The sequence below is a fragment of the Callithrix jacchus genome, chromosome 1 (genome assembly GCF_049354715.1).
Source record: "Callithrix jacchus isolate 240 chromosome 1, calJac240_pri, whole genome shotgun sequence".
Classification (NCBI taxonomy): domain Eukaryota; kingdom Metazoa; phylum Chordata; class Mammalia; order Primates; family Cebidae; genus Callithrix; species Callithrix jacchus.
This window is the reverse complement of record NC_133502.1, coordinates 192,129,667-192,147,203: the sequence shown is the minus strand read 5'-3', so window position 1 is coordinate 192,147,203 and position 17,537 is coordinate 192,129,667. Positions and strand designations below refer to the sequence as shown.

At 51.9% G+C, this 17,537-nt stretch overlaps 1 protein-coding gene across 4 annotated transcripts in view; it reads right to left on the bottom strand.

The window, feature by feature from the left end:
• ZC3H7B (zinc finger CCCH-type containing 7B) overlaps positions 1-17,537 on the bottom strand; it is a 57,161-nt gene that overhangs the window by 22,240 nt on the left and 17,384 nt on the right. For 2 of the 4 annotated variants that reach the window (XM_054239293.2, XM_035266736.3), the window contains exons 2-7: positions 15,062-15,120; positions 10,295-10,328; positions 9,968-10,165; positions 8,204-8,362; positions 3,483-3,563; positions 1,283-1,339 (exon numbers count right to left, since the gene is read on the bottom strand). In XM_054239293.2, the coding sequence (XP_054095268.1) occupies positions 1,283-1,339; positions 3,483-3,563; positions 8,204-8,362; positions 9,968-10,165; positions 10,295-10,328; positions 15,062-15,114 (582 nt within the window). In that variant the 5' untranslated portion in view covers positions 15,115-15,120. The remainder of the gene's footprint in view (positions 1-1,282; positions 1,340-3,482; positions 3,564-8,203; positions 8,363-9,967; positions 10,166-10,294; positions 10,329-15,061; positions 15,121-17,537) is intronic. The other 2 variants (XM_054239294.2, XM_035266742.3) reach the window with 1 other exon arrangement.

The window sequence follows — 17,537 nt, the reverse complement described above, 5'->3', positions numbered from 1 at the left end:
TGTGTGCCACCATGCCTAGCTAATTTTTATATTTTTAGTAGACCGGGTTTCACCAAGTTAGCCAAGATGGTCTTGATCTCTTGACCTCGTGATCTGCCTGCCTCAGCCTCCCAAAGTGCTGGGATTACAGGCATTAGGCACCATGCCCAGCCTATAATTTCTGGTTATAAACCATGAGCGCTATAAAGGCAGATCATCGCCTGCCTCTTTTGCAGGCTGGAAGGTCCCTGAGGGCAAGGACGCAGCTATCTCAGTCAGGCCCAGGGCCAAGAGCGTTTTGTGGGCCTCCTTGTGGAATGAATGAAAGAAAGTGTTGCAAAGCTCTGGGGCAGGGAAGCCTGCTGCTGCCTCGCTGTGATGCTGGCCACGTCCCCTCTTCACTCTGTGCCTCAGTTTCCCTTTACAAGGTGGCAGGACCTCCAGCTCCATCAGTGTTTTTATAGCCCATCCCTCACTTTCCAGAAAGCCTCAAAGTCTACCTGAGCAGCTCCTGTGTGGTGAGTGGGGGGCAGAGGTCTGAGTCGTGTGCCGGGCCCTGCCCAACCTCCAGAATGAGCCAGGCCTGACTAGGGTTCACAAGTCTTGGCCTTTGGGAGGAGTCCCTAACTCAGGACAGCACAGCAGCTCTCAGCAGTTACTGCCTCTGCATTTCCTGCTGGGTCACCTGTCCCGGGCTATCAAGCACTTTCCTCCCTTGTTCCCGTTGAGGGACGGAACACCCCCATTGCAGAATGCAGATGCTGAAGGACCTGCCCAAGGCTGCAGGGCACACTTGGGCTCTTCCTTGTCAGAGTCCTCAGTCTCAGCTGCCCCTCTTCAGCAGAGTCACTGGGCCAGGGAGAACAGGAAGGATCTTAGCAGGGACATGCCCTTGAGCTGGGCTTTGAAACACAAAGAGACAGAGAAAGGCAGGGTGGGAAAGAGGAAGACATTTGAGGCCCAGGGGCCTGAACCTGCAGAAAGGCTGGTGAGAAAAAAGGCGACACAGCAGGAAATGTGGGGTGGGAGAAAGAAAGAAGGTGCATGGGATCAGGCTGTCCAGAGCTTGTGCTGGCTGGGGTCCATGAGTGAGGTTGCCCCCAATGGCTCCCCTGCAATGACCACTTCTGCCAACAGGAGCCATGGCCTGTCCCCACATCCTGCCCCTGTGGTCATAGGAGGTAGCTCCTGGGGAGGTGGAGGCTCCTGGACCCGATGCCTGAGGTCATTTATACCCAGAAAGAGTGAATCCAAACCTCTCACGACACATGAAACAAGACAGGTTGGTTCAGCCCCATCCTACCTGATCTGCCGCGCCAGCTGCAGTGCCATTACTGAGCAGAGAAAAGGTTTCCAATTCCTGCCAGAGTGAAGAGAGGTAGGCAGAGGTAAAGATTCTGAAAAGATGCTGAAGGTCCCCTTAGCTGGGACAGCAGAGAGACCCTGACACAGTCAGCTGGGCCCTGCAATGCCCCCAAGAGTCCCTGTCCCCAGGCCTGCCAGGAATCACCTGCTCTGTCTCTCTGGGTCAGATTCTGGGGTTTTCTTCCTCTACCCTTGACCTGGGCAGAGGACCTCCCTGCACACCTCTACTGTGTGTCAGGCATCGTTCTAGCTGCCATCTCAAACATTTTTTTTTTTTTTTTCCTGCCTCAGGTTTATTTGTACAAATAGCACAGGAGGACCCCAGCCCCATGCAGATGGCAGCCCCAGGGGAGTCACACCAGTCCTTCTGTCCTCTGCCAGACAAAGATATCTATTCTGAAGCCTTTGTAGGGGCCTGGGCACCTTTGAGAGCCTGAGCTGGAACTGAAACTGGAGCTGAAGCCTGGGCCTTGGTTTGATCCTTGGCCTTGGCCTTGACCTTGACCTTTGGCTGGCAGAGCCTGAGCCCCTTGGCAATGCGTGCGCGAGCACGCTTCCCAAGCTTGGGGTGGGCAATGTAGGCAAGTCGATCGAGCTTGCGGCTGACACCCTTTGGGATCTTGGGCTTAACCTCCTTGGGCTTTACGAGGGCCTTGATGGCCTCGGCACGTGCACTCATGGCCTTGGCATTGTTGGCCTGCATCTTCTTTAGGCCCTTCTTGTTGTGCTTCTTGGCAAAGCGCATGTTCCTCAGGAACTTGGGGTCCACCCCCTTAACAGACTCGTATCTTTGTGATCGGGGTTTCTTGATACCATTTCTGTGCCATTTTCGGGACTGGTTGTGTGTGGTGTGGTTCTTGGACTTGGCCATGTCTGCACTCAAGCCGCAGTTCCCCTCAAACATTCTTTTATATATTTATTAATCTAAAAAATGTTTCTGAGACAGGGTCTCACTTTGTCCCTCAGGCTAGAGTGCAGGGGGTGCAATCTCAGCTCACTGCAGCCTTGACCTCTGAGGTTCATGTGATCCTCCCACCTGAGCCTCCCAACTAGCTGGGACTACAGGCACACACCACCACATCAGGCTAACTTTTGTATTTTTTTTTTTGTAGAGATGGGTTTCGCCATGTTGTCCAGGCTGGTCTCGAACTCCTGGGCTGAAGCAACCTGGCAGCCTTAACCTCTCAAAATGTTAGGATTACAGGCATGAGCCACTGTGCTCAGCCTATTCTTTATTGTCTTTTTTTTTTTTTGAGATGGAGTTTCACTTGTCGCCCAGGCTAAAGTGCAATGGTTCGATCTCTGCTCACCATAAACTTCACCTCTTGAGTTCAAGCAATTCTCCTGCCTGAGCCTCCTGAGTAGCTGGGATTACAGGCATGCACCACCATGCCCAGCTAATTTTTCTATTTTTAGTAGAGGCGGGGTTTTTCCATGTTGGTCAGGCTGGTCTCAAACTCCCGACCTCAGGTGATCCACCCACCTCAGCCTCCCAAAGTGCTGGGATTTACAGGGGTGAGCCATCGCACCCGGCCCATCCATTCTCTCTCTTTTTTTTCTTTCATGACTACTTTTGTGCCACCATTCTCTCTTTTTAATCCTCCCATGAGCCCTCTGGGGTGGGCATAAACTATCTTCATCTTCTGGATGAGGAAACCAAGGTGGAGAGAGATGAATTAACTTGCTCAAGGTCACAGCAGAGACTCTAGAGTCACAAGCTTTCCTACGTGCAGCTTCCTGGCCCTTGGCAGGTGCCAAATGAATCTACGTGGACCTGAACCAGCCAAACAGATACCGACACTTCAAATTTGCACCATATGGGGGTTATTTGAGAACATAATGCTGAAGGAAGCCAGTGTAAACGCAGGCCACCTCCAGGTGATTCAAATCAGCCAGCACAGGGGAGGGAATGGTTTTCAACAGCTGGAGTCTCAGGTGAACTAAAAGTGACAGCTGCTCTCTCCTTTCAAAAGGTTCCAGGGCTTTCAGCCAACAGAAAGGGAAGGTCACCTGCTGTCACTCCCATCTGGCCTAACCCAGCCCTGGCCACCCTCACCCACCTTCCCCACAGTGCCTGGTCCCTCCCTTCAGACCTCCTCACATCCATACTGACCCTCCCAGGGTCCTGAGTCACCTACCTGGGGCCTCTTATATGCCTTTCGAACTCGCAGCCCCAGTTTCTGGGCCAGCTCCTGACCAAGCTGAGTCACGCTTTCATCCTGCAGGGGATGAGACACAGAGCGGTGGGTCAGTCTGCCTGGGCTCATAAAGCTGTGCTCCTGGACACCTGTGCAGCCCTGCCAGGGGGAGGTCATGGTCACCAGGATCATCACCACATGCTTATGTTCTTCCTTTTATTTGGGGGTGGGGGGAAAGGAACCATTTTGTTATTTATTTAATGAGAGGGAGTCTCACTCTGTCGCCCAGGCTAGAGTGCAGAGGTGTGATCTTAGCCCACTGCGACCTCCACTTCCTGGATTCAAGCGATTCTCCTGCTTGAGAATCTTGAGTAGCTCAGATTACAGGCACCAGCCACCACGCCTGGCTAATTTTTGTATTTTTGGTAGAGATGGGTTTTACCATCTTGGCCAGGATTGTCTTGATCTCTTGACCTCGTGGTCCACCCACCTTGGCCTCTTGAAGTGCTGGGATTACAGGTGTGAGCCACTGCTCCTTGCCTGTTTTTATTTTATTTTATTTATTTATTTAATTTTTGAAACGGAGTCTTGCTCTTTTTGCCAGGCTGGAGTGCAGCGGCACAATCTTGGCTTACTGCAACCTCCATCTCCCGGATTCAAGCAATTCCCCTGTCTCAGTCTCCGGAGGCGCCACCATGCCCAGCTAATTTTTTTTGTTTTTTAGTAGAGATGGGGTTTCACCAGAGCCAGGATGGTCTCGATCTCCTGACCTCATGATCAGCCCACCTCGGCCTCCCAAAGTGCTGGGATTACAGGCGTGAGCTACTGCACCTGGCTCACCTGTTTTTATTTTAATATTATCTTCTTATTTCTAAAATTCAGCAAGCGACAGTGTCACTGTAGAATGGAGGAACGTTACAGGGAGAGCAAGTGCTTCCTGGGTCTCCCCCTCACTCTAGGCTTCTTCAGGGTGGGGAATCACACTCTGTTGGGCTGATGTGTTTCTTTAGGGCTCTTTTCTAGGAATGCATGCATGCACGTAGACCTATAAAGAATGCTTAGTTCTGGTAGGGCGCGGTGGCTCACGCCTGTAAGCCCAGCACTTTGGGAGGCCAAGGTGGGCAGATCACCTGAGGTCAGGAGTTCAAGACCAGTCTGGCCAACATGGTGAAACCCCGTCTCTACTAAAAATACAAAAATTAGCCAGGCATGGTGGCACATGCCTACAGTCCCAGCTACTTGGGAGGCTGAGGCAGGAGAATAGCTTGAACTCAGGAAGTAGTGGTTGCAGTGAGCTGAGATTGTGCCACTGCACTCCAGCCTGGGTGAAAGAACAAGAGCCTGTCAAAAAAACAAAAAACAAAAAAACAACAACAAAAAAAACCTGCTTAGTTTTGTTTTGTGGGGATTATCTCTTTCTTTCTTTTTTTTTTTAACAGGAATGGGGTCACATTATACCTACAGTTCTACAACTTGCTTCTATCACCAAACAACATCCTGCAACCCCAGCAAGTGAGGACTCACAGATCAGGCACAGGGTTCTAAGGCCCAAAGGAGCCAGGGCGTGGAAAGCTTTGAACAGTGCCTGGACGCAGTTAGTGACCACTAAGCAGCAACCATCCGGCCAGGTGCAGTGGCTCATGCCTGTAATTCCAGCACTTCGGGAGGCCAAGGCAGGTGGATCATGAGGCCACCAGTTCAAGACCAGCATGGCCAATATGGTGAAACCCCGACTCTACTAAAAATACAAAACTAGCCAGGTATGGTGGTTCATGCCTATAGTCCCAGCTACTCAGGAGGCTGAGGCAGGAAAATTGCTTGAACCCAGGAGATGGAGGTTGCAAAGAGCCAAGATTGTACCACTGCACTGTAGCCTGGACAATAGAGGGAGATTCTCTCAGTCAATCAAGGAAGGAAGGAAAAAACAGCAACCATCCTTCCTTCCCTTTCAAGGCTGTATTACAGAACATGCATTACATGCCAAGCATGAGTGAGAGCAAAGGATACCCCAGTGAACAGGGCAGATGGGCCCAGGCCCCATGGAGATTCCAATCTGGAGGGGAGATCAGTCAGTGAACAAAGAAACAGGTGGCTAGGCTACCAACTGGGGTCCAGGCACAAAGGGGCAAGGAAGACACTGTGACACCAGTGCACGTGTCTACCTCCTACCTCACTGACAAGCTCCTGGAGGCCAGGGCCTGGGTCTGAGTCATCTCTGGTCCCCAGTGCCCAGCATGGAGCAGGAGCTTGGTCAGTATTTCCCCAACAAAGATTGGGAAAAGAGAGTTTCCTAAAGCAGAGCCAGGAGCCCTCAGTTGTTACTTTTGTCTGGCCATTTACTAACCCTAACTGGGTCCCGGCTCCTGTCTATCCCCTGTGGTGGGGATGAAAGCTCCTCTGTCCTCCTCATGAGTAAGTACCAGCAAGACCTGGGTGTGATCTGCTGTGGACACTGCAAAATATGATATGGTTCAGGGGACTATGATCATAAAGAAACGTTTTTGTTCTTTATATATATATATATATATATATATATAGACAAGCTCTTGCTTTGTCAAACCCAGGCTGAAGTGCAATCGCACAATCACAGCTCACTGCAACCTTCACTTCCTGGGCTCAAGCGATTCTCCCACCTCAGCCTCCTGAGTAACCAGGCTCTCAGGTACGTGCCATCAGCCGACCTATTTTTTTCTAGAAACAGGGTCTTGCTATGTTGCTCAGGCTGGTTGCAAACTCCTGAGCTCAAGTGATCCTCCCACCTTGGCCTCCCACAGTGCTGGGATTACAGGCATGAGCCACTGTGCAGGCCAAGAAACTTTCTTAATTATAAACCAAACAGAATTAGGGAAACAAGAATAGTAAGTAGTAACGACATAAATGTGTTCTGAACATTTACTGTGTCTGGCCATTGTGCTAACTGCCCTGTAAAATTTTTGGATTCTATCCTTGGCACAGCCCTAGGATACCCAGTTGTCACCCCATTTTACAGGGGTGCAAACCAAGGCTCATGGTCACATAGCTAATAGGTGGCAGACCCAAGATTAGAACCCAAACCCAGGCTAGCTCTCCAACACCAATGGCCTTGACCACTATGCACACTGCCTGTCCTCTGATCTGCCCACCGAAATTCTCCTTGCCTCTTTCTGCCCTACTCAAGCCCCGCCTCCCCCAGGGAGCCTTCAAGAATTCTGACCAATCCTCTCCTCTCCACCCTTCCTGGGTGCCATTAACCTTTCCCCACCTTCCTTTACATCCATTATTTCAGGGATAAAGTAGGAAGGGCATCTCATAGATGTGGAAGTCATGTGCAGAGATGGGAAGTGCTTCTTCACACTCAGGCTGGGAGGCCACGGGTGGGGCCAGGTGTAGACCCCAGCTGCTTTCATTTGTCTCCAGTGGGCTGTGAGACCCTGCAGGGCACACATCTGCATCGCACAGAGGCCCTCAATAAATATTTGCTTTGTGGATGAGTAAATGGGGAGGGGGGATATGTCCAGCTGCCAGCAGTCCAGGGCTGCCTCACAGGCTCTCTATTCATCATTTCTCATTGTTTCTTCCCCACCTCCTGACAGCCATGGCAGCAAGACCTTGGCATAGAAGTCACCCTTTTATTTATTTGTTTGTTTGTTTATTTATTTATTTATTTATTTTTGAGACGGATCTTGCTCTGTTGCCAGGCTGGAGTACAGCGAGGTGATCTCGGCTCACTGCAACCTCTGCCTCCCAGGTTCAAGCGATTCTCTTGCCTCAGCCTCCCAAATAGCTGGGACCACAGGCATGCGCCACCACGCCCAGCTAATTTTTGTATTTTTAGTAGAGCAGGGGTTTCACCATGTTGGCCAGGATGTTCTCGATCCCTTGACCCTGTCATCTGCCAGCCTCGGCCTCCCAAAGTGCTGGGATTATAGGAGTGAGCCACCACACCTGGCCCTTGTATTTATTTGTTTGTTTGTTTTCTGTCTAGTTATACATTCATATTTATTTATTTCTAATTAATTTATTTGTTGAGACAGTCTCGCTCTGTTGCCTATGCTGAAGTGCAGTGGCATGATCTCAGCTCACTGCAACCTCCGCCTCCTATGTTCAAGCAATTCTCCTGGCTCAGCCTCACAAGTAGCTGGGACTACAGGCGTGCGCCACCATGCACTGCTAATTTTTTTTTTTTTAAGATGAAGTCTTGTTCTGTTGCCCATGCTGGAGTACAATGGCGTGATCTTGGTTCACTGCAACCTCCGCCGCATGGACTCAAGCGATTCTCCTGCCTCAGCCTTCCGAGTAGCTGGGACTACAGGCATACACAACCATATCCAGCTAATTTTTATATTTTTAGTAGAAACAGGTTTCACTCTGTTGGCCAGGATGGCCTTTATCTCTTGATCTCATGATCTGCCTGCCTCAGCCTCCCAAAGTGCTGAGATTACAGGCATGAGCCACTGTGCCGGTCCCCATCATCTTTAAAATCAGGATAATCACAGCATCTACCTCTTAGGGTTATTGCCAGGATTAGGTGAGTTAATACACATAATGTGTCCCAGCAATGCCTGGCACCGTCAGAGCTCAGAGAAGGGGAGTTAGTGTTAACATCAGGATCTGCAACTCCATTTCACAGAGAAGGAAGCTGAGACACAGAAGGATGTGATGGCTGGGCCCAAGTGAGGGCCAGAAGGGTTAGACGCCTGGCCTCTAAGCAGGCACTGGCGTGGCTGCAGAGCCACACTCACGTGGGGCAGGGCGAGGGAACACCGGCTACTGCACTCGTAAGCTTCCTTGTGGCGTCCCAGTTCATTGAGAGCACGCGCCTTGCGGAACAGAGCCCGGATACTCTCGCTGTCCAGGCCCAGAGCCTTCTCGCTATCCTCCAGCGCCTTCTCATACAGGCCCTGCCGGAGGGAATCAGGCGGTCATTGGTCAACACCTCTTACCCTCCCTCCCCCAGGCCTCCTGCCCCTGCCTAGCAATGAACACCAGTTTCCCTTCCTGGCAGAGATAGAGGAGCTGAAGTCTTGGGTTAGGAACAGGGCTCGAGGCTCCAGGAAGAAGAAAGTGCTCTGGTGTCCAGCCTCTGATCAAGGGTATCTGTGTGTCCAGCTGATGCGGCTGCAGTGGGCATGGGCAGGACACAGCAGAGAGGGGCCTGAAGATGGACAACCATGAACCTGGTCACTCAAACACGCCTATTTCCATCTCTGCCTTTGGTTTAGAATATGATGGGCTGAGAGTAACAATGGCTCCTCTAAGAGGCAGTGAGACCATGAAGGTAGCTCTGTGTGCAGAGTATGAAGAGTTAACCCTGAGGCATAAGGGAGCCATTTATCCAAAAGAGTTCACTGGATGGCAGAGGTGTCACGGGGTCCTCTAGAGAGCCTGCAGCAGAGCCTCCCACAGGATCTCATGAACCTGAGTCAGTGGGTGCACAGGACAGGGAAGAGGAGGAGGCTGCAGCTCTAAGGAGGAGAGGAGGCAGGGGAGGAGGAAGGGACTGAAGTCTGCAAAGAAAGAGTGAGGGGAAGCTGAGGCTCTGAGAAGGAAGGGGGGCCAGGAGGGAGGAGCAGGAGAAGTCAGACTCCCACCAAGGCCCAGGGTCACCCCATGATTCTAACTTACTTCATCTGGGGTAGGGCTAGGGCATCAGTATCATTTTTTTTAATGGTTCTTTTTTTTTTTTGAGATGGAGTTTTGCACTTGTTGCCAAGGCTGGAGTGCAATGGCATCATCTTGGCTCACTGCAACCTCTGTCTCCCAGGTTCAAGCAATTCTCCTGCCTCAGCCTACTGAGTAGCTGGGATTATAGGCATGCACCACCACTAATTTTGTATTTTTAGTAGAGACAGCGTTTCTCCATGTTGGTCAGGCTGGTTTCGAACTCCCAACCTTAGGTGATCCACCCACCTCAGCCTCCCAAAGTGCTAGATTACAGGCATGAGCCATCACGCCAAGCCAGAATCATTTTTTTTAAAAAAAACTTTTTATTTGGCATCATACTTTTTTTTTAAGTCGGAGTCTCGCACTGTCGCCAGGCTGGAGTGCAGTGTCGCAATCTCGATTCATTGCAACCTCTACCTCCCAGGTTCAAGCAATTCTCCTGCCTCAACCTCCCGGGTAGCTGGGATTACAGGTGCTTGCTACCACGCCTGGCTAACTTTTTGTATTTTTAGTAGAGATGAGGTTTCACCATGTTAGCCAGGATGGTTTCAATCTCCTGACCTTGTGATCCACCCGCCTTGGCCTTCCAAAGTGCTGGGATTACAGGCATAAGCCACTGTGCCCGGCCTATGCATCCGTACTTTTAAAAGCTCTCCAGCTGAGCATGTTGTACAGCTGAGATTGAGAGTCCCGGGAATAGATAGTGAGATTCTGACCGGAAGCTGGAAGGAGGCTGGCCCTGTTTATGGGCTCACTGGGGTAGGGGCCTGGCTCAACTGGGCATCCGGAGATGTAGTGATCAGGGCAGCGGAGGAGGAAAGGAAGGAGGGTGCCAGGCTCACCATGGTGAAGTAGCAGGCAGCCCTATTGACATGCAGCTTGCACAGCAGCTCCCGGGGCAGGGCCACCTGGTCGGAGGCGGCGTAGTCAGCCACATTCAGCCCTTCCATGTACTGCACCAGGGCCTGCTTATAGTCCTTCTCCCGGAACAGATCATTGCCCTCAGCAAACAGATTCTGTACCAGCTTGAGCAGAAAGGCCTGTTGGGGGCAAGGTGTGTAGGCTCAGGACCTCATGAGCTCTGGCCCCAGCCCTGGCACCCGGCCCCAAGCCTCTCCCCTGGACATCTCTGCCCTTTGCCTTTGCTCAGCCTGGCAGCTGACACTCACCTCATATTCTTCTTGCTTTAGGGGTAGTGTCGACCTAGCAGGAAAAGAGAACACGAGGTCTGGGTGAGCCCAGTGGTCCCAGCTTCATGGAGATCCAGAGCTGCTCCTCCAACTCAGACCTCAGCCATCACCTTACAGACTAGGGTGAACAGACAGTGGTTTTCTTCCCCTAAATCACTACCATGCAGGCCTTCCAGGTCTGATGGAAGGACCTTCATTTTCCTTGGGGCCAGACAGCCAGGCTTTCCCAGGTACAGGTGCTGAGGAAGAAGAGACCAACCCCAGCCCCACCTTCAGCCTGACCCCAGCTCCAGCCCCACTTCCAACCCCAGCCCCAACCCCAACCCAACCAGCCCCAGCCCCAAGCCAGCCCTAGCCCAGCGCAGTTCCAGCTCTACCTCTAGCCCCAGACCCACTCCCGGCCCCACTCCCAGCCCCAGCCCCAATCCCAGCCCCACTCCTAGCCCCAGCCCCAGCCCCAGCCCCAGCCCCAGCCCCAGCCCCTGCTGGCTATCCTCTGCTGAAAAAACCAGCCCTCTCCTAAAGAAGAGCAGGCATTCCAAGCCCTTTCTCAGTTCCATGAGGGAAGGAGGGAGGAGACACGCTAGGGTCTAGGAGGCCCCCAGGACTAGAAAAGGACAAGAAGAGGAAAATCACACTCTGGCCCAGGCAGGGCAGGGGAAGGCTCCAGTAGCAGCTCAAGGCCAGGAGGGAGAGGATGGCGCAGGAGCTGCTGTAGCAGGAGTGGCAGGGACAGGAGCAGGCAGGAAAAGACAGGAAGCATGAGCGTTGTCAGGGAATCAACATCTAGCATAGGCCCTGGGAAGGACCACGCCCCATCAAACCTAACCCAAGACCACAGGCCCACAGACACTGAGGCATGGGGAGTCTACCTCAGGCCCCTCCCCTGTCCACTCCCACATAACACACACGCCCCCAGCCAATGCTAGGTCTTCAGCAAGCCTGTCAGCCCCTCATGCTGGACTCAACAAATCATTCTAGGTGTGAAAGAGGGTGTCAGCCAGGAGAACTGAGATTCATCTCTCCAATGGGCTCAATGGCCAGGCTGGAAGGGAAGCTGGGCTTTGTCTCTTGGCCCCTCATTCCACAAAGGAAAAAACAGACACTCAAGAGTGGCACAGGGACTTGCCCAAGGCCATGCAGCAGGAAGGCATCGGAGGCAGAGCTGGGGGTATCTTTCCATTGCCTGGAAATGCCAGCCGCCAACACCTAGGCAGGAAAGAGCGGCCTTGGCTAGTGCACAAGAGGTGGGCAGAGGCGTGGCGCCAGGAGGTCTCTGTGTGCACGTGTGTGTGGAAGGCATCCCCATTTGTGACACTGAGGCTCACCAGCCCGCCTCTCACTTGCCTCTCCATGGCTGGACCCCAGCCCTGCGCTCCCACGCTATACTACTGCAGTGTCCATCCCCTCTGCTGCCCCTACGGGGACTCCATCACTGCCCTCCTGGCCTCCTACCTTCAGCCTCCCCTCTTCCAGCACTGGCTCCACATGTAATAAGTCATGCCTGGTCCTAAGATATCTTAAGGTCCTCTGCAAGCTGGGACCAACCCACCTGTCCCAATTCACTTATGCTCTGAGTGTGCTGTGCTAAGCACACGAAGCACACATGTACCAACATAGTGTAGCAGGAATGGGGCCAAAACAGTGGGACTGATGTGAAAAGCAGCAAGTCCCAATGTGCTTCCTACAAAGCCTTAGGAGGCCAACGGATGGGTTCGGGGAGGCTGCCCTGTTGCTGGGCCTTCTTAGAACTCCCCTTTGGAAAGGAGGAGGTGACAAGAGCGAACATTCACCCCAAGTACCACCTGGCCTCTTAACCCTCACAATGATTCTGTAGGGGAAGTGGGATAACTGGGTTGGGGACCCAGCTCTGCAGAATTCAGTGACTGAGGCTGGGGACACAGAACTCTTCTTACAGAAGATAGCAGTGGTTGAAGTCACCTTGTTCAGCAGACTGGCCCCTAATAAACTTGAATGCTTCCCCAAAATCAAACCCTTGCTCCCCAAAATGGGAGAGGATCAGCCGCCCATGAACAGAGATGAGCTGGCAGCAGCTCTGATGACCGAGCCTGAGGAGGGTTTGCAAACTCCCAGCCATGGCAGAAGGTGGGATTGGCCAACAGCCCAGGGAAGGGATGCTACACCTGGGGCCATGCTCGAGGTGCTCCCCGATCACCTAATCAAATCGGCCCAGCACCGGACACCCTCTGGAAGCAGCCAGGAAAGTGACTGCACTATGGGCTGAGGAAGGAAAGCATGTTGTCAATATGAATACTCACTCTGTGAGAGCAGCATGGATACCAAGGGCATGTGAAAAGGGATACAGTCTGTGGTGACGTGGGTGAGAAAAGGCAAGGGGGTACTCTGGGCACAACTGCACGCACCTGCAATCCCGCTATTTGGGAGGTTGGGGTAGGAAAACTGCTTGAGCCCAGCAGTTTGAGACCTGCCTGGGCAACACAGGGACACTCCATTGAAAAGAAAAGAAAAGGCAAGGAGTAGCCAGGTGCCGTGGCTCATGCCTGTAATCCCAACACTTTGGGAGGCCGAGGTGGGTGGATCACAAGGTCAAGAGATCGAGACCATCCTGGTCAACATGGTGAAACCCCGTCTCTACTAAAAATACAAAAAATTAGCTGGGCATGGTGGTGCGTGCTTGTAATCCCAGCTACTCAGGAGGCTGAGGCAGGAGAATTGCCTGAACCCAGGAGGCGGAGATTGCGGTGAGCCGAGATCACGCCATTGCACTCCAGTCTGGGTAACAACAGCGAAACTCCATCTCAAAAAAAAAAAAAAAAAAAAAAATTTGCCAGGCGTAGACACCTGTAATCCCAGAACTTTGGGAGGCCGAGGTTGGTGGATCACCTAAGGTCAGAAGTTTGAGACCAGCCTGGCCAACATGGTGAAACCCCGCCTCTATTACAAAAAAAAATTAGCCGGGCGTGGTGGCACACACCTGTAATCCCAGCTACTTGGGAGGCTGAAGCAGGAATCGCTTGAATCTGGGAGACAGAGGTTGCGGTGAGCCGAGAGGATGCCATTGCACTCTAGCCTGGGTGACAGAGTGAGACTCTGTTTCAAAAAAATTAAAAAAAGAAAAGGCAAGGAGTGTTTTATAGGTTTGTGTGGAAACAAAAATGGGGAGTATATAAGGGTATACAGAGGCAAATTCCAGTTTTATGGGGAGCCCTATTTAAGAAAAAAACCACGAAATTATGAACACAGGATTGTAAGAGTGCATGCCTTCCAGGGCCTCGGAAGGGGCCTGTGCAAGTGAGAGGCAACAGTGCCTATTCTTCATTAGTGTTGTGATAAATATGTCTCTGAGAATCTATTCAAGAGGAATAAGAAAAAAGGTTACTCAAAATATTCTGCCAGGCGCGGTGGCTCAAGCCTGTAATCCCAGCACTTTGGGAGGCTGAGGCGGGTGGATCACGAGGTCAAGAGATCAAGACCGTCCTGGTCAACATGGCGAAACCCTGTCTCTACTAAAAATACAAAAAATTAGCTGGGCGTGGTGGCACACGCTGCAGTCCTAGCTAGTCAGGAGGATGAGGTAGGAGAATCACTTGAACTTGGGTGATGGAGGTTGCAGTGAGCCGAGATTGTGCCACTGCACTCCAGCCTGGGCGACAGAGCGAGACTCCATCTCAAAAAAAACACCAAAAAAATGTAAGTTTTGGAGTCAGCCAGGCCTGGGCTAGAATGCTATTCCTCAATAGCTCCGTGACTTTAAACAAGTTGCTTAACTTCTCTGAGCCTCAGCTGCAAAATGGAAATAAGGCTACCTACTTTACTGGGCTGTTGTGAAGATTAAATAGGTGATGGATGGGCCGGGCACAGTGGCTCATGTCTGTAATCCCAGCACTTTGGGAGGCTGAGGCAGGAGGATCACCTGAGCCCAGGAGTTTGAGACCAGCCTGGGCAGCATGACAAGACCCTCTCTCTAAAAAAAAATTTTTTAATTGGCCTGGTGCAGTGGCTCACGCCTGTAATCCCAGCACTTTGGGAGGTCGAGTCAGCTTGGCCAACATGGCGAAATCCTATCTCTACTAAAAATACAAAAATTAGCCTGGAATGGCGGCACATGCCTGTAATCCCAAGGTACTCGAGAGGCTGAGGCAGGAGAATTGCTTGAACCTGGGAGGCAGAGGTTACAGGGAGTCAAGATAATGCCACTGCACTCCAGCCTGGGTGACAGAACAAGACTTTGTCTCAAAAAACAAAAAAATTAGCTGGGTGTGGTGGTGTGCACCTATGGCCTCAACTACAAGAAAGGTGGAGGCAGGAGGACTGCTTGAGCCCAGGAAGTCAGGAGCACCACTGCACTCCAACTAGGGCAACATGGAGAGTCTGTCTCAAAGAAGACACAGGTGTGAAGGTTTCAGCACAGAGACTGAGATTGTAAATGCTCCATAGCAGGGACTATTGATTTATCAGAAGACTCGTGCAGCCATGCAAGAGAATTAACAGGGAGTGCAAATGTGAAGGGTGAGGGTAGAATTATCTACTGGACAAGACCAAAGGGTAACCAGGGCCAGGGACCGTGTGTGTATGTAGAGTTCACACCCCGACCACGCCAGTTCTGTCCTGGCTCCTCCCACCTCCCCACACCCAGCGCACACAGGAGCCTTGGCAGTAAAGACTCAGCAGAAGAAAAGGTAGCGCTGGGAGGGCATGGCTCTCAGAGACCCCACACCTGCCCTCCCAGCCGCCCCGCCCAGCCCAGACCGTGTGCAGGCTTACTGAATGAACTGCAGCCCCTTCTCGATGTCCGCCTTCCGTTTCTGTCTCTCCATCAGTCTCTGGGGGAAAGAACACAGTCCATCACTTGGTCAGCAAGAGCAGGGTTGCCATCTGCCACCCCAACTTTACGGGGCCTGTGATTGGGTGCTCTTACTCCCACTCTCATTCCCTTTCCCAGGTTGGGAAAGGAGTCCCTGAGGGTGACGACCATCCTGAGAGCGATGACCACCCTGAGGGCACTATCCTCCATACCCACAGCCCCTGGACTCTGAGACTGAGTGGTGCCCTCAAGGAACAAGGTGCATAGAGTCCACCTGCTCTTTCCCACACAGTACTGAGCTACAATACTGCATGGGACACCCTCAAGTTCAAGGAAAAGCTTATTTTTTATTTTATTTTTTTTGCTCTTGTTACCCAGGCTGGAGTGCAATGGCGCGATCTCAGCTCACCGCAACCTCCGCCTCCTGGGTTCAGGCAATTCTCCTGCCTCAGCCTCTTGAGTAGCTGGGATTACAGGCATGTGCCACCATGCCCAGCTAATTTTTTGTATTTTTAGTAGAGACGGGGTTTCACCATGTTGACCAGGATGGTCTCAATCTCTTGACCTCGTGATCCACCCGCCTCGGCCTCCCAAAGTGCTGGGATTACAGGCTTGAGCCACCGCGCCCGGCCAGGAAAAGCTTTTTTTTTTTTTTATCCAGGCTGGAGTGCAGTGGCCAGTGGTGTGATCTTGGCTCACTGCAACCTCCATTTCCGGGTTCAAGTGATCCTCCTGCATCAGCCTCCTGAGTAGCTGGGATTACACCACCACCACCACGCCTGGCTTTTTTTTTTTTTTTTTTTTACCAAGGAGGAAACAAGTTCAGGGAGCCCCGTCTATGAGCTGGCATATGGCGGAGGCAGGATTTGAACCCCAGGACATGCTTCCTTTTACATGCACTGGCAGCCCCTCTGTGTATGGCTGATTGTTGAGGGGAAACCCCATAAGTGCCGAGGCAGGAGTCAGAAGCCTCAGCCTATTCCCATATAAATAATGAAGAAGAAAATAACTAGAGATATAACCATAGTAGTTATTCATAGGTGATCTTAGTCATTCATATGTGATCTTAGTTATTCATATATGATCTTAGTTATTCATAGGTGATCTTAGTTCTTTTACTAATGCCTCTCAGGTCTGGAAGTGTGAACCTGGGGTGACATTATGAAAGGAATGACCCAAGATGCTTTAAGCCCTCTGTCATGCCTGTGTAGGAACTGCCGGAGGGCGCTGCTGGATAGCACCTATGCTGCAGCACCATTTAGCAAGCTGCAGAAGGAGATGTCAGAGAGGTCTCCTTCCCCAGAGGACGGAGGAGTTAGGAGAAAACTCCATTCCTCCAAGTTCTTGTGGTAGGCCTGATGGCTGTCAGGGAGCCCCACAGACATCTGGGGGCTTAATTGTCTCTCTGTGATGCTGTGCTTCAGCAGTCACATTCCATGTCCACTCTCATGTTCCGCTTCTGCACCTGGTTCCTTTTTTCTTAGAAGAGATAATCAGTAAAAGTAATATAAATCTTAATGTCTTTGTTCTTTCTTGACAAGTATGGAAAAGTGCTGATGCATTATGCTCCTTACCTCATCTTGACTACTAGAAAGCCTTGGGCCCCTACCTATACAACACGTGATGTACTTGACCCTATCACTGACCACCAATGCCACGTCCTACCTACCCTGCCCCCAGCTTTGTACTCAATAAAAGTCAGAGTGTGCGGATACTCGGGGCCACTGCCGGACTCCATGCTTTGGTTAGCAGTGGACCCCTGGGTGGAAACTCTCCTTTCTCTATCTGTGTCTTGTGTCTTTTATTTCTACAGTTTCTCATCTCCACACCAGCAGAGAGGGGCTCTAAGGACCCTGTAAGGCTAGACCTTTCAGCTGATGGCCCTGGCGATGTCTGCAGGGAGGAATGCCACGCAGCAGATGCCACAGTGCACACATGTCACCTGCACTCAGGCAGAACGGGAAGCCTGGCCCAGAGAAGGCCTCCAGACCTGGGGGCCATCTCAGCTTCCTCCCTCTTTCCACAGCCCATCTTCTGGCTGGTCAGTCCTTGCCATTTAGTCCACAAGGGGCCTGGGCTAGACCAGTTTTGGGGATGCCAGAGGTGATTCTGACATAGTCGCTGCCTGGAGGGAGCTTTCAGTCCAATAGATAAAGCAGCCCTTGAATTGGTCAGGCCTTGACATGTGCCCACCACACATCTGTTGGCCTTGGAAGGCCTTGGTTCAGGGCTCTGGACCCAGAGAGGCCTGGGCGTGAAGCCAAGTGCTCACACTCATGGTGTGAATTTGGGCCTCTGTCTCCTACCGAGAAAGTAAGGCTAACAGCAGCTCTTGCTGCATCAGCCATGCTGAGAGTTCAGGAGCCACCATGGACAGGGTGCCCAGCACAGATCAACAGTCCCACAGTCACAGGAAAATGCGTCACCAAACACTGC